General features: G+C 39.8%; 1 protein-coding gene across 14 annotated transcripts in view; it reads left to right on the top strand.

The window, feature by feature from the left end:
* ABLIM2 (actin binding LIM protein family member 2) overlaps positions 1–16,411 on the top strand; it is a 217,581-nt gene that overhangs the window by 77,055 nt on the left and 124,115 nt on the right. For all 14 annotated transcript variants that reach the window (XR_012158735.2, XM_073342610.2, XM_073342609.2 and 11 more), the window contains exon 4: positions 7,093–7,208. Coding sequence is in view for 13 of the 14 variants with exons in the window: in XM_073342610.2 (XP_073198711.1) it covers positions 7,093–7,208 (116 nt within the window). In the remaining variant the exon portion in view is untranslated. The remainder of the gene's footprint in view (positions 1–7,092; positions 7,209–16,411) is intronic.

The following is a 16,411-nucleotide window of genomic DNA, read 5'->3' as shown; positions in this document are numbered from 1 at the left end:
CTCTCAAATAGTAAAAGCAGGTAGTAAACCAAAGCAGATGTAAATCAGAGCAAGGAAAACAAAAAGCAACGGACAAAAAATTTGGTCATATGCTTTTTCTGGCCCTGTTGACAATGCTGCTATTGGAATATCTTGTCACTGGATGTCCCAGAACAGGGGCTGGATTATCTGTTGCTCCCCACTTTTGTGTTGATAAGCCTTGGCTTCTCTATAAAGCAGGCATGTCAGTAAACTAAGTCTTTCATGAGGTATCCAACTGGGATTAGTATGTCACTACCATGGAGTGCTGGTACTTCAGTGAGTAGAATAAAATGAAGTAACAGACATTGTATATGTGAAAAGTGAGAATTAAACCTGAAATAGTGCAGTAGGTAATACATTGGCATGTTAGGGCTTTGAGGACATTTAAAGGTTGTAGATTTGGGTCCTTCCAGGCTCAGGTTTTTTACTTGGTCCTTCCATAATGAAAAACAGTATAATGGAATTAATGTCTTGCATCCTTGTTTCCTTATATCTTGCTCTGACCACATGGCTCTTAATTACACAAATGCAGGTTCTAAATTGCATATTTTCTCTGACTGCAAAAAATGATGGCTTATGCTATTGCTATAGTCCAGTCCAACTATTCCCTGCTGATGTTATTGCCTATAACTAGGAATGAATGGAAGAGTAAGAGAATAAATTCAAACATTTGCAGAACAACTGATTCCATTGAATTCCAATGGTGTCTGAGCAGCTTTATTTTTATGGCTGCTCTGATAAATATATCTGGCTCCAATCAGTAGCTCTCAATTCACTTTACAATCTTTTAAGGTATTTATCCTCTCAACCACCCATGTGAGGTTGGGAAGTACTGTTATCCCAATTTTACAGGTGGGGACCTGAGGCACAGGGAGGCTAAGTAAATTTTTCAAGATTGCACAAGAAGTCTGTGGCGGACCAGCGAATAGAACCCAAGTCCTAAGCTAGTGCCCTAACCATTGGCCCATCCTTCTTTCCATTAGAAGGGGCTGTAGGCCACTGAAGCTCCCAAAGACATTTCCCCTGAGGGGAGGAGGCAGGGCATCAAGCTGTTAACAGTCCATAGTAAAAGCTATGTCATCTGTGCCACTAGAGGTTGAGATTTAGTGAAGCCGTTCAAAAGATTGCTGTGGGGCAGGGCTGTGAGACAGAGCATTGAGAGAGGCCCCCAGGGGGAGGGGATCCCAAAGACTTATCTCAACCTCTGCCCCTAGAAAAGAAAGACAAAAACACTACCTGTGGTGATCTGTATTCTCTCTGTGAAGACTATATGTATATAGTCACACTTCCTCCATAAATACTAGTAACTAAAGTCGTGGAAGACAATGCTTTCTGTGGAGAGAAAAGAAGCAGTTAACTTGCCCTTAATTGGAGGATAAACTATGGTGCAGAGACCCAGGTGCAAAGACAAAGACAAACAATTCCATGTATGGTTTATAGGACTCTGAATTCTGAGTCTTCACATCTCATCAAAGATTAGGAAGCCCCTCTGTAGGTGTATAATAACAACAGAAATGGAACAAAGCCACTGTGGAAATGAATAGAGCCAATGTTCGAGATGGGCCAGATGTGCAGTCACTCATTAATCATTATTATTAGTGCCAATCCAAATGTAAAGCAAAAAAGAGGTTTCCTTTGTAAATTAAGTAAAGAATGCCCTCCCTGAATTAAGCTGTTAGACTAATACTACCTTCTCCGCCTTCAAATTTCTCCTCAAGACCCACTTTTACTTCTAATACCTACAAGAAATTAACCAACTCACCATGAGTAGGCAGAGGGGCAGTTAGACATACACAATTAGGCAGCAGTGCACCTTGTAGAATGGAGTCGCTTGTTTTTGTTCATAGAAAATGAGTGAACCAACCTGGGGCAGGGGAGTTGGCATGGGCCTTGTTTATAATGTTCTGCTGTTTCTAGGAAAAGCCAATTCTTTTTTTATGGGAGCAGGAGACCATGGGAGGTTTGAAGTCAAAACTGAAGCTATCCGGAGCATAAAACGTGCTCATCGTGCCAAAATCATACTGAATTGTAAAAGGGCTTAGCTCCCATTCAGGAAGCTCCCAGCTGCTGAACACTTTTACAGATCTGGCTTCTTAATTTGGGTGTCTGCATAGAAGCTGTTGGATGCACTCTTGGAAAATCTGGCCATTAGTTTTTGTATGGGCATTGCCCATATTTCTTACAGAAATAAAGATTTTTCTGGAGTTCAGGAAGCAAAGGACTTGTGTATTTGGTGTGTGTAGTGAAACACCCAGATATTTAATTAGTTTCCCTATAAACTACTTGCGTGATGCATGCTAAGAAATAAATATTATTGTTTGCTGTGCCTCTTGGGGAGAAGCAAGAAGCCTCTGTCACTTGCATAAACTGTGTACCCCTAGGTACTCAGGCTAAATATGCCCAGCCACAACTGGCTTGATGGCTTAGGGGTCAGCTTCAGTGCCGGACACTAGCGGTGCCCTGCCAATGGGGGAACTATGACTCCTTTAATTCTGAGGTCAGACTATATGATCACGTTGGTCCTTTCTGACTTTATAATCTATGAATATCTGGATACCTGGTGCATCCTGTGTCAGGCAGTCTTCGCTGCGTTCTCATAGTTCCTTTCAATCAGCCTGTCTAGGATTTAATAATGTACAGAGGCCTGTAGCAAGCAATGTTTGCCTCATTCGTTCCCAGTATTCAATACCCTGGGCCAAATTCTGCCCTGACTAACATCCTGTGCAACAGCTTTCATGTCTGTGTGGTTGTACAAGGCATAAATCAGCACAGGATTTGATCCCTGGAGTCTTACTTACTATTAAGCCTCCATCAGAAATGTACGTTGAGCAGTGCTTGAGTTTGTGTTGAGGGGGAAAATAGAATAATCTATGAAGTTGGTTTAAAACCAAAATCCATTGGTAAGGAAAGTGACAGTGATAAAATATGCTAATAAAAGACACTACAAGTCATCTCAGAGTGTTGCATGGACCAAATCAAGAATCATTGGCTTAAAAATATATTTAACCCCTTGCCTCACCATGAAATCACACTGAATGCTTAAGTGCGAATAACTAATGAAATCCTGTAGCCAAAGGCATTTGGTAGGTAAGAGTTGTGTGGAACTGTCAAGAAACAGCATATCTGCATTTGTGCATAACCTACAGTTCTGTACATGTTGCGGACTTTAAGCTAAAGAGCTCAAAAACTAAAACGTTGCTAACTGACCTTTATCTCTTTCTCATGAACTATCATGCTTGCTGGCTTGTAAATCCATGAGCCTAGTTGCTTGTGAAAGAAAAAAGATAGTCAGGTATTAAAGGGATACTGTCAAAGATGGTAGATATCAAATTTGGGCTCCAATTCAGCAAGGTACGTAAGCAAATGCCCAAGTTTAAGCAAGTGAGTTTTGTCCCATTGAAGGCAAGAGCCTTACTGAATCAGGGCCTTGCTGCCCACCTTTTCCCCTTTATATCTGCAAACTCCTTTTTATGTCTTCTCTCAACTTTCAAACAATTTTGAAGGCTTTTTTTTTTTTTTTTTGGACGGAAAAAAAATGGCTTTCTGTATCTTTGTCAAAATCCTACAGAGCTTCGTTGTTTCCTGCTTTTCAACCCCACCCTTGAAGTCCCGTTGCTTGTCCACCATCCTTCGGCTCTGAAGAAATGAATGAAACTTCTTTTGGAGATTGTCCTCACCCCTCTTTAAAGGAAGCCTGCTGTCATTAGTTACTGCACTTTAGAAAGTTTATAAATATTTACTAAATTAGAAAAAAAATATATATATATATATATATATATATATGGAGTGTTTCTTTGTAGGAATTTTTCAAACCAATTTATTTATTATACATGCCTGCTACTACCTCCATAACTGTAACTGGTGCTGATGCCACTCAGAGAGACCTGCCATTTTACTGAAACTCCCAAGCAGAAAGTTCAGTTAGATGATTTAACTTTGTTTATGGTGTGAAATCATGATCTCCTTAAGTCAATGGCAAAGCTCCCATTGTCTCCAATGGGGCCATGATTTTGCCCCGAAAATGTAGCTGTTCATATGAATGCAAGAATAAGACAGAAAATTTTTTGTGTAATTGTAAAATGGGTTCTGTTATCTTTGTTTGTTTGTAAGGGTGGGGGGTTAATTTGGAGCAGATTACCAAGGACTGTAATAAATTCTCCTTTATACAGAGTCTATAAATCAAGCTTGGATGTCTTCCTAAACAATATGGTCTACCTCAGCTAGAAGCTAGTGAGTTTGATGCAGAAAATCTGGGCGAAATTCTTTGATCTTCGTTTTACAGGAAATTTAATTAGAAGATCAACATGCTGACTTCTGGCCTTAATGTCTGCTATTTTATTAAAATAATAAAATTATATAGTGGATTTCACATTTACAATGGTACTGCAGCTCAGTATTTGAATTAAACTAAGGTACATCATTTTACAATTAAGATGGCACCTTTTTTGTAATTAGTCATTCCTTTGCATTATATGTAAAACATGGAGATGTGGTTAGTGATTTCTCTTCCTATTAGATGCACTGTTTACAATATTTTCTTATTATTTCATATTGGTATTGCAGCACGTCCTAGGAACCCCAGCTAAGATCATAGCCCCACTGTGTTATACATACTATACAAACACATAGTAAGAAACATTCCCTGCCCCCCAAGAAGGTTTTTATACTACTCTGGGAGCAAACCAATCTGTCTACTGTACTTAGCAAGGAGTGTATATAAAGCCTTTATATGGAAAAAAATCTTTCAGAGAGCCTTTTATATTCTGTTTCATAATTTGTAAAAAAAATTTGGGGTGGTGGTGAATATAATGCAGAATTTTCTTAATTATATTTCAGTGAAATACACCCCTCAGATGGAATTCACCACTGGGCAGAAGGTATGCATTATGCCGATGCACCACTTAATACCCACTACAGTTATATTTTGATGTTTCATTTGGGATTTAGTGGTACATAAGCCTTCTATGAGGTGAATTTCACCCTGATAGAAATGTGTTATAAGCCCTCTTCATCATTCCCTGCAGTATAAAGTGATTTTCCCAGCTCTTCCTTCCCAAACCTCTCTAGTTTCTGTGCACAAGCAATTTCTACCAAAGGTAGCCTTTTAGTTGACAGGTTTCAGAGTAGCAGCCGTGTTAGTCTGTATTCGCAAAAAGAAAAGGAGTACTTGTGGCACCTTAGAGACTAACCAATTTATTAAAGCATAAGCTTTCGTGAGCTACAGCTCACTTCATCGGATGTATAGAATGGAACATATAGTAAGATAGATATAGATATATACATACAGATAAGGTGGAAATTACCATACAAACTGTAAGAGGTTAATTAATTAAGATGAGCTATTATCAGCAGGAGAAAAAAACTTTTGTAGGGATAATCAAGATGGCCCATTTAGACAGTTGACAAGAAGGTGTGAGGATACTTAACATAGGGAAATAGATTCAATATGTGTAATGACCCAGCCACTCCCAGTCTCTGTTCAAACCCAAATTAATGGTATCTAGTTTGCATATTAATTCAAGCTCAGCAGTTTCTCGTTGGAGTCTCTTTTTGAAGCTTTTCTGTTGCAAAATTGCCACCCTTAAATCTTTTACTGAGTGGCCACAGAAGTTGAAGTTTCAGAGTAGCAGTGTTAGTCTGTATTCGCAAAAAGAAAAGGAGTACTTGTGGCACCTTAGAGACTAACAAATTTATTTGAGCATAAGCTTTCGTGAGCTACAGCTCCTACCGGTGGACATCAGGAATCAAGGAATCATAACATTCAAAAACCGGTAGGAGAACACTTCAACCTCTGTGGCCACTCAGTAAAAGATTTAAGGGTGGCAATTTTGCAACAGAAAAACTTCAAAAACAGACTCCAAGGAGAAACCGTTGAGCTTGAATTAATATGCAAACTAGATATCATTAACTTGGGTTTGAATAGAGACTGGGAGTGGCTGGGTCATTACACATATTGAATCTACTTCCTTAAGCTAAGTATCCTCACACCTTCTTTCAGAGTAACAGCCGTGTTAGTCTGTATTCGCAAAAAGAAAAGGAGTACTTGTGGCACCTTAGAGACTAACCAATTTATGTAGCTCACGAAAGCTCATGCTCAAATAAATTGGTTAGTCTCTAAGGTGCCACAAGTACTCCTTTTCTTTTCACACCTTCTTGTTAACTGTCTGAATGGGCCATCTTGATTACCACTACAAAAGTTTTTTTTCTCCTGCTGATAATAGCTCATCTTAACTAATTAGCCTCTCACAGTTTGTAACTTCCAAGGTATCTGTATATGTGTGTGTGTGTGTGTGTGTATAATATGTTCCATTCTGTGCATCTGGTGAAGTGAGCTTTAGCTCACGAAAGCTTATGCTCTAATAAATTTGCTTTTAGTTGAGAAGATGTTAATAGGTGGAACCATTTAATTAAATGTAAAGAGAGCTCTAGTTCAATGGAAAAGAAACTTTATGCACTTGCATCCGGTTCTTTAATTGTGGTATATTTCCTCCAAGGAGTATTTGCAAGCATTTGATTTCTGAATAAATCGATTCAGCGGAGAACTTTGATATGATCAGAGCTGGTCAGGATTACATTTTTCAAAAGTTTTTTTCAAAAAGAAAACTCATAGCTTTCTTCAACATTTTAACAGCCTGGTGTAGTCCTGCAAAAGCAATTACACTTGTATATATTTAAAAACAAATGATTCTAGCTCTCCCTCAATTCCAAGACTGATATTGGTGGTTATCAGTCACCAGTCACCGCGTTTCCAGGAAACACCGGACTTTGCCTTGGCTTCTGAGTATTTTCTCCTGTCTTGGGCAAGTTTTCTCTGCGTAGCTTTAGCTTATGCATCGAAGTTGCCAGTTTGCTACTTACCTTTGATATTTTAGCCTCCCGGTGATGATGATTGGATGTGTGAACGAAAAGTATGTGTGAATGAAAAGTATTGGATACGTGAATGAAAAGACACACACACCCAGCTCCCTCCCCACCAAAAAATGATTGGTTCCTGTAAGGAAAGTGATGTCTGACCTCAGTAAGGGAAGTGAGGATTTTCTGTTTGTCATGTTTTCATTTTTCCTGCTGCAGGCTGCCTTTTCCTCCTGGGGACCGGGTGACTTTCAATGGGAAAGAGTGTGTCTGCCAGAAGTGTTCACTGCCCCCTGCTGGCAGCAATAGCACTTTCCTCGTCCAGGCCCTGCGAAGTAAGTAGTTCTTTTTAGAAACAATCTATTTGTCGTTTAGTGAATAAAGCCACGTGGCTGTACAATTCCCTTAACTTACAGCCTGTAAGGAGTTACAGGTAGGAATCTGCCCTGGGAAGAAGCTATAAAAGCAAAAGGGAATCTACCATACTGGTGGATACCTAGGGGAAAGGGCTTATTGTATCCCCTCCCAACTAGCTGGAAGCTGGGAAACCTCTTTTGGTTGTTACCAGTGACCTTTGTTACTTTGATCCTGTCTTAAAATCTTTATATTACTAAAGTTGACTTGGAGGAAAGAGAATTGAACTGAACTAAAGTTCACTGTCATGGGCCCTGACATAAGTTGGCTGAAGTCATTGTAAACCAGGAGTGAATCTAGCCCATCTTTTCTACAGTTCTCATTAAAGATAATTGGAAGACACACATTTAGTGAATGGGAGTTGGATCGGGCCCAAGATGCCTGGCAGAACAAGTTCATTTAATTATCTATAAATAAGTCAACATGATTGAATCTACCATGCTGTACATGTCATTGAGAAAATCTCTTAGGGGCCAGCCCTTACACAGTGCTCACTGTACTGTCATGAGTAGGCCAAAACACTGCTCGATTGTAAGGGTTTGCAGGATTGAGCATGAGAAACAGTGTCTTTTTGATGCAGTCTGGATTTGCCTTTTTACTTTTCAGACAAACTGGTTTTGCAGTATGCCTGCCTGCAGAAGGGGTTCACTATTGCCATTTGCAGGATATTATGCAGATCTCAACAAACGTGATGTCTGTAAATGCAATAGGCCAGCCAGCAGTCCTGAGCGTTCCATGCTGGTTATTTGTGAAACCTTAAGTATATCGCTTTTTTGTGCAATTGGGAATTTTGCCAAATCCTGCCTCAGTGACCGTTTACCTGATTTTGCCCACTGTGGTTATTTCTGTATTGTTTTAAAAGGCACAGACCATCAAAGCATATTCTCTTTTGATATTAAATCTTTCCTATTGAATTGCCTTTGTATTTTGATTTTTCTCAATGTTTTTGCCCAAGGCTGACCCTCGGGGTACTATGTGTGTGGCATGGATCTATGATTGCATTAAAATACTGCTGTTTTCAGATCTTTTCATTTCCATTTCCTTTATGACCATTTATCTTTATGTAAAGCATATTTCATATGCTGCTGTCAAATTACCCTCAAAACCATATTTTAATAGGTGACATATGGTAGATGCAGTTGCATAAACTTGCATCGCTTACTACTTTTTATTTGTTCTGAGCTTCATTTCGTTTACCATAAATCCTGTAGCATTTTACTGAGCAGTGACATCAGCTGAACACAGTGTGCTGAGTGACTTTTACTCAGGATGCTGTGATTCTCAGCAAACCTCCTTGGCAATATATTCTGGGCCAGACCCTCTGCTTGCAGAAATCAGCACAGTGCCATTGATTTCAGTGGAATTTTCTGCTTGTAGAAACTTGGTGAAAGGGATGTCCACCATTCCTCTGAGTACTTTTCCAAATCCCTATGTGGACAGTGGTGGTCTCCTCCTGCTCCAAATAAAATCTACCCAGGCTGTGTAAAGTCAAATTTACCCCCTTTCCTGCTGTTTGGCTTTTCTGGTAACTCAAATTATAACAGAACATAAATTTTAGCCAAAGCTTATTCCCCAGAATTGGCTGTTCCTAGTATTTACTGCAGGGTCTGTCCATTCTTGTTTCTAGTTCCCTCTGACCGGAGCGTCGTCTCTCCTTTCCATATCTTGATGGAGTTCAACATGCCATGTCTTTCTCAATAAGCCACCAGAATTTGCATAGCAGTTTTTAGTAGGGGTCTAGCTCTTGCTGAAAGGGTTGATTGACAGAACAACCCTAATCCCCTAGGGTTCATAAATCCTGCCACCCTTCTCCTCCTTTTCACTCAGAATTCATGTTTTACTTCCCGTTTTATTGAAATTGCTTCATGTTCCATAAACTGAGTGTTTTACAGTAATTGTTGAGGTTTAGGACTGTGTTGTACCTTTGACGTCCATGGATCCTAGGAGCAAATTCCGGGGAAAATTTGGCCTTTAAAAACAAAAGTGTCCTTTCCTTGACTATATCCTCAAACATGTGCAAGTATTAAATATCCAAATATAGGCCTGAGCCAGCTCCCATTAAAGTCAATGGGAGTCTTTCCACGAACTTGACTTTGGGAGTTGGATCAGGCCCTATATGTTCAAATTTTCAGACATTCTCTATCGCAGGGAGTTGGTCTTAGACCCCAGTGGATACTGTGAGGCCAGGGATCAGGTGATACCTTGAAGATCACCTGGTCTTCATAAGAGCCAGTAAGTACATTAGTTGTTAGTGAAAAATTCAGGGAATAGGAAGGCTCCTGCAGGAGTCCCTGGATCAGGGGACAGAACCCATTTCATATGTGACTCTCAGGTAGATGGAGTGTAAGAGCTGCAGGGAAATAGAGCTTCTGGAGTGAAACCTTCAGGGAGCAGGCTAGGATGGAGTGTAAGAGCTGCAGGGAATAGACAGGCTTCTGCAGAAGACCCTGGGTCCGGGGAAGAAACATGAGTGAGATGCTGAACTTGTGTTAAACAGTTTTATTTAAAGAAATAAAACTGAAGTTCTGAAGGAAAGAAATTGAAATCCTGTGGCTGGAGAGTGTACTTTTGTGCACAAGCTGGTGAGGTAGCCTGCTGGCTTTCATTGCCCCTCACAAGATCTATTACACACCAGTCATTTTGAGAGTAACAAAATTGGAAAGAAACAACTAGGGAAAACCACAAAAACAACAAAAGTTTGAAAGTTTTATAATCCCATGTGTTACTTTCATATCCTCCACTTGATCTTATAGTTCATATTGTAGGGAAATACAATCTAGGATGGAGATACTATACGGTGGGTGTATAACTGGTTGGAAAACCATTCCCAGAGAGTAGTTATCAGTGGTTCACAGTCAAGCTGGAAGGGCATATTGAGTGGGGTCCCGTAGGGATCAGTTCTGGGTCGGGTTCTGTTCAATATCTTCATCAATGATTTAGATAATGGCATAGAGAGCACACTTATAAAGTTTGCAGACGATACCTAGCTGGGAGGTGTTGCAAGTACTTTGGAGAATAGGATTAAAATTCAAACTGATCTGGATGGTCTGAAGAAAATAGGATGAAATTCAGTAAAAAGAAATGCAAAATACTCCACTTAGGGAGGAACAATCAGTTGCAGACATACAAAATGGGAAATGACTGCCTAGGAAGGAGTGTTGCAGAAAGGGATCTGGGGGTTGTACTGGATCACAAGCTAAATATGAGTCAACGTTGTAACACTGTTACAAAAAAGGAAACATAATTCTGGGATGTATTAGCAGGAGTCTAAGCAAGACATGAGAAGTTCTGCTCCATTAGGCCTCAAGTGGGCCAAAAGAAATCTGATGAGGTTCAATAAGGATAAGTGCAGGGTCCTGCACTTAGGACGGAAGAACCCAATGCACAGCTACAGACTAGGGACCGAATGGCTAGGCAGCAGTTCTGCGGAAAAGGACCTAGGGGTGACAGTGGACGAGAAGCTGGATATGAGCCAGCAGAGTGCCCTTGTTGCCAAGAAGGCCAATGGCATTTTGGGATGTATAAGTAGGGGCATAGCAAGCAGATCGAGGGACGTGATCGTCCCCCTCTATTCGACATTGGTGAGGCCTCATCTGGAGTACTGTGTCCAGTTTTGGGCCCCACACTACAAGAAGGATGTGGACAAATTGGAGAAAGTCCAGAGAAGAGCAACAAAAATGATTAAAGGTCTAGAAAACATGACCTCTGAGGGAAGATTGAAAAAATTCGGTGTATTTAGTCTGGAGAAGAGAAGAATGAGAGGGGACATGATAACAGTTTTCAAGTACATAAAAGGTTGTTACAACCAGGAGGGAGAAAAATTGTTCTCCTTAACCTCTGAGGATAGGACAAGAAGCAATGGGCTTAAATTACAGCAAGAGCGGTTTAGGTTGGACATTAGGAAAAATTTCCTAACTGTCAGGGTGGGTAAGCACTGGAATAAATTGCCTAGGGAGGTTGTGGAATCTCCATCATTGGAGATTTTTAAGAGCAGGTTAGACAAACACCTGTCAAGGATGGTCTAGATAATACTTATTCCTGCCATGAGTGCAGGGGACTGGAGTAGATGACCTGATAGGAAAACAGCTCAACATCTGCTGTAATAAAGATGTGTATATATATAACTGAAAAGGAAAAACAACAGGAACTTAGTCAAAAGTCTGATAACAAATATTATAAAGACAACCACTAGATCAAGTAGTAATAGAGAGATTGTAAAAAATAACTTGGAAAATCTGAGCGAGAAAGAAGGCAGCATGCCATTTGCTTTAGCTACTTCTCCAGCATTTAGTAAATATCAGGAAGGAGCGATTCTTTCCAAAATGGCAGAAATGGACAAACATATTCAGAAATCTGTTAGCTGAATTTGAAACTGAAAGTCCAAAATGACAAATTGTAGTTATGCTTCATAAGGCAATAAATGGCACTTAGGATTCACTGTCTAAAAAACAACTGAAAGAGTTTCACCATGAAAAAGGCTTAGTGTTTTAACATAAGAATGGCCATAGTGGGTCAGACCAAAGATCCATCTAGCCCAGTATCCTGTCTTCCAACAGTGGCCAATGCCAGGTGCCCCAGAGGGAATGAACAGAACAGGGAATCATCAAGTGATTCATCCCCTGTTGCCCATTCCCAGCTTCTGGCAAACAGAGGCTAGGTACCCCATCCCCGCCCATCCTGGCTAATAGCCATTGATGGACCTATCCTCCATTAATTTATCTAGTTCTTATTTGAACTCTGTTATAGTCTTGGCCTTCACAGCATCCTCTGGCAAGGAGTTCCACAGGTTGACTCTGCGTTGTGTGGAAAAAATACTTCCTTTTGTTCATTTTAAATCTGCTGCCGATTAATTTAATTTGGTGGCCCCTAGTTCTTGTGTTATGAGGAGTAAATAACACTTCCTTATTTACTTTCTCCACACTACTCTTGATTTTATAGATCTCTATCATATCCCCCCTTAGTTGTCCCTTTTCCAAGCTGAAAAGTCCCCGTCTTATTAATCTCTCCTCATACAGCAGCCGTTCCTACCTGTAATAATTTTTGTTGCCCTTTTCTGAACCTTTTCCAAGTCCAATATATCTTTTTTGAGATGGGGTAACCACATTTACTCATAGTATTCAATATGTGGGCGTACCATGGATTTATATAGAGGCAATATGATATTTTCTGTCTTATTATCTATCCCTTTCTTAATGATTCCTAACATTTTGTTAGCTTTTTTGACTGTCACTGCACGTTGAGTGGATGTTTTTAGAGAACTCTTCACAATGACTCCAAGATCTCTTTCTTGAGTTGGAACAGCTAATTTAGACCCTATCATTTGATATGTATAGTTGGAATTATGTTTTCCAATGTGCACTAGTTTGCATTTATCAACATTGATTTTCATCTGCCATTTTGTTGCCCAGTCACCCAGTTTTGAGAGATCCTTTTGTAGCTCTTCGCAGTCTGCCTGGGACTTAACTATCTTGAGTAGTTTTGTATCATCTGCAAATTTTGACACTTTACTGTTTACCTCTTTTTCCAGATCATTTATGAATATATTGAATAGGTCTGGTTCCAGTATAGACCCCTGGGGGACACCACTATTTACCTCTCTCCATTCTGAAAACTGACCATTTATTTATTCCTACCCTCTGTTTTCTATCTTTTAATCAGTTACCACTCCATGAGAGGAGCTTCCCTCTTATCCCATGACAGCTTACTTTGCTTAAGAGCCTTTGATGAAGGACCTTGTCAAAGGCTTTCTGAAAATGTAAGCACACTATATCCACTGGATCCCCCTTGTCCACATGCTTGTTGACCCCCTTAAAGAATTCTAGTAGATTGATGAGGCATGATTTCCCTTTACAAAAACCATGTTGACTCTTCCCCAACAAATTATGTTCGTCTATGTGTCTGACAATTTTGTTCTTTATTGTAGTTTCAACCAGTTTGCCCGGTACTGAAGTCAGGTTTACTAGCCTGTAATTGCCAAGGTCACTGCTGTAGCCCTTTTTAAAAATTGGCATCACATTAGCTATCCTCCAGTCACTTGGTACAGAAGCTGATTTAAATGATAGGTTACAGATGACATTTAGTAGTCCTGCAATTTCACATTTGAGTTCCTTCATCACTCTTGGGCGAATACCATCTGGTCCTGGTGACTTATTACTGTTTAGTTTATCAGTTTGTTCCAACAACTCCTCTAATGACACCCCAATCTGCGACAGTTCCTCAGATTTGTCACCTAAAAAGAATGACTCAGGTTTGGGAATCTCCCTCACATCCTCAGCCGTGAAGATCGATGCAAATAATTCATTTAGTTTCTCCACAATGGCCTTATTGTCCTTGAGTGCTCCTTTAGCATCTTGATCATCCAGTGGCCCCACTGGCTTCCTGCTTCTGATGTACTTAAAACATTTTTTGCTATTACTTTTTGAGTCTTTGGCTAGCTGTTCTTCAAATTCTTTTTTGGCCTTACTAATTATATTTTTACACTTCATTTGCCAGAGTTTATGCTCCTTTCTATTTTCCTCATTAGGATTTAACTTCCATTTTTTAAAGGATGCCTTTTCGCCTCTCAGTGCTTTCTTTACTTTGTTGTTTAGCCATGGTGGCCTTTTTTTTTTTTGGTTCTCTTACTATGTTTTTTAATGTAGGGTATACATTTAATTTGAGCCTCTATTATGATGTCTTTTAAAAGTTTCCATGCGGCTTGCAGGATTTTACTTTTGGTGCTGTACCTTTGAATTTCTGTTTAACTAACCTCCACATTTTTGTGTAGTTCCCCTTTCTGAAATTAAATGCTACAGTGTTGGTAGTTACAGCCGCTGAGGTGTTTTCCCCACCACAGGGGAGTTAATTATATTATGGTCAGTTATTACCAAGCGGTCCAGCTATATTCACCTCTCAGACCTGATTCTGTGCTCCACTGAGGACTAAATCAAGAACTGCCTCTCCTCTTGTGGGTTCCAGGACTAGTTGCTCCAAGCAAGTGTCATTTAAGGTGTCAAGAAACTTTATCTCTGCCATCCCTTCGTGAGGTGATATGTATCCAGTTAATATGGGGATAGTTGAAATCCCCTGTTATTATTGAGTTTTTTATTTTAATAGCCATTTTATTTTGACTGAGCACTTCTCTCCATAAAAGAAAATGGTGTATGAAACATTTGTTTCTAGGCAAGTGAGACAAGGACCAGGGAAAATGCTGACCAATTTTTATTCCAGGTTACCCCATCTAGCACAATGACGTGAGTTTGACTTGGCTCTAGGACCAACATGCCAACTGTGCAGCCTTATTCATCAGTCTATTCATCTCTGAATCCAGCTTAGGGATGCTCTGTTTTCTTTCAGGAAATCTCTGTGGACTTGCTGAACTCTAATTCTCTGACACTGTATCTACTAGTATCCCTATGTGTTCACTTAAGTTCTGGCCTCCTCTCCTTCTCTATTCAGTCCCCTCCCCCCGACACTTAATGATCTGGAGGAAAAACGGGAATCTCCCTTCTCTCTCTCTCTGCTCCCATCCTGAGCCACTGCATCTTTAATTGTTATATGAATAAACATCTTCCTTTTCTCTTTAGTTTCTGGTGGACTCTCTCTGTAAAACTTTCTGACAATGTGTATTAAGGTGAATATATCAAAATATATCAGAAAATTCATTTGTATCCTACACAGACCTATTGGTTGAAGAGAAATGAGTCAGCGAAGGATGTTTCCTCAGAGACAAGTAGACAAGGACTTACATAAACAGGCATAGTTGGCATAGCAACTGCAGTATTTGTTTTTAATTGTCCAAAATTTAATAGGAAAAAGAGCTGTTAAAAGAAATACACCAAAAATGCTTCACAGCCAGCCAAAAGCTCAAATAAGATGTAGAGTGAATGACAACCAAATACACTGTATTGTACTAAGTCTGTAAAAATAAAACTCTACAGATGAGATCAAATTAGATTACCAAATAAAACTCCTGGCACATGGAGGTTCCCAAACAGATTACTGCTTTCTATTAGGAGAACCTATACTGAGGTGTGTAGTGTCTTGTGGGAGTAGGTCTGGGCACATACCCAAGTGTGGGATTAATTTATTAGCAGAGGTCCAGCAATCTGCTTCAGACTGCAAAGGCTTTTGCCCTAGGCTGATTTCCAGCTCTGCTGGGGTTCAGCATAATGGTCTTAAAGAGACACATTATAACTTCCCTCACGCTTCACAAATCCACCAAAAGCAAACAAACATCACCTGCTATAATTCTGTGCTCATTAACATGCTGGTACTGTTACACTTCTTTAGGCTATCATATTTGTAGTCTTATTAATACCACATTTAAGAAACTAAATGCACCTTTTATTTTAAACAGAAATTACGCTAAAGAAGTCAGTTTTTCAGAAATTTATAATGGACTCCTCTGATTTGGAATCACTTTACCAGCAATAATAATCTTGGATCTTGTGTGGCTTTGTGCATCTTTTTTCCTCCTCCTTAAAGGACTTGTTTGTTTTCCTTTCTGGCGTCTCTAAATGACTCTGGATGTCTCAGTGTTCCTGGTTCTGTCTTTTCTCCATCAAACTGTCATTATGCCTCCAGAGTTCTTCCGATAATAATGGAGCTCAGATAGAAGAGAAGGGAGATGACTGTGACTCTGATGCTAGTATCACTTTGTTTATAACTAGATTGTTGCTTTTTCTCACAATCTCTGCATATTTTAACACCTTTTTAAGCTTCTCTTTTGAAAATACATCAATATATTCTTGTTCCTTCTTGACTTATTTTCAGATCCTTCCTTTTTAGACTGCAAATGCTTAAAGACTTGAGTCTGTCATTACACCCTGGATTTTATGCATTCTTCTTTCTCATTAATATATCCCAGATAATACTGCTGGTAAACCTCCAGATCTCCCTTCTTTATTTTTCCTTCCAGTTCTGCTTTCAAGGCACTGCAGGTTTGACAGGCTATAGTAGGCCATCATTTAATCAAGGAGATTTGTGCAGCTCCTGAGTCACTGTTGATTGTCTTCTTTTATAGTGGTTACTTAACCAGACTGATTCTTGCTACTTAGTTGGAGGTCTCTCTTGTCATTATTGATCTAGCTGATCAAAACATGGGAGTGGTGGGGGAGGGGAGCCGGAATTGTGAAAATATTTG

This window comes from Lepidochelys kempii, chromosome 4, assembly GCF_965140285.1.
Source record: "Lepidochelys kempii isolate rLepKem1 chromosome 4, rLepKem1.hap1, whole genome shotgun sequence".
Lineage (NCBI taxonomy): Eukaryota > Metazoa > Chordata > Testudines > Cheloniidae > Lepidochelys > Lepidochelys kempii.
Note: the sequence above shows the minus strand (reverse complement) of the source record. Positions and strands in the feature narration are given on the sequence as shown.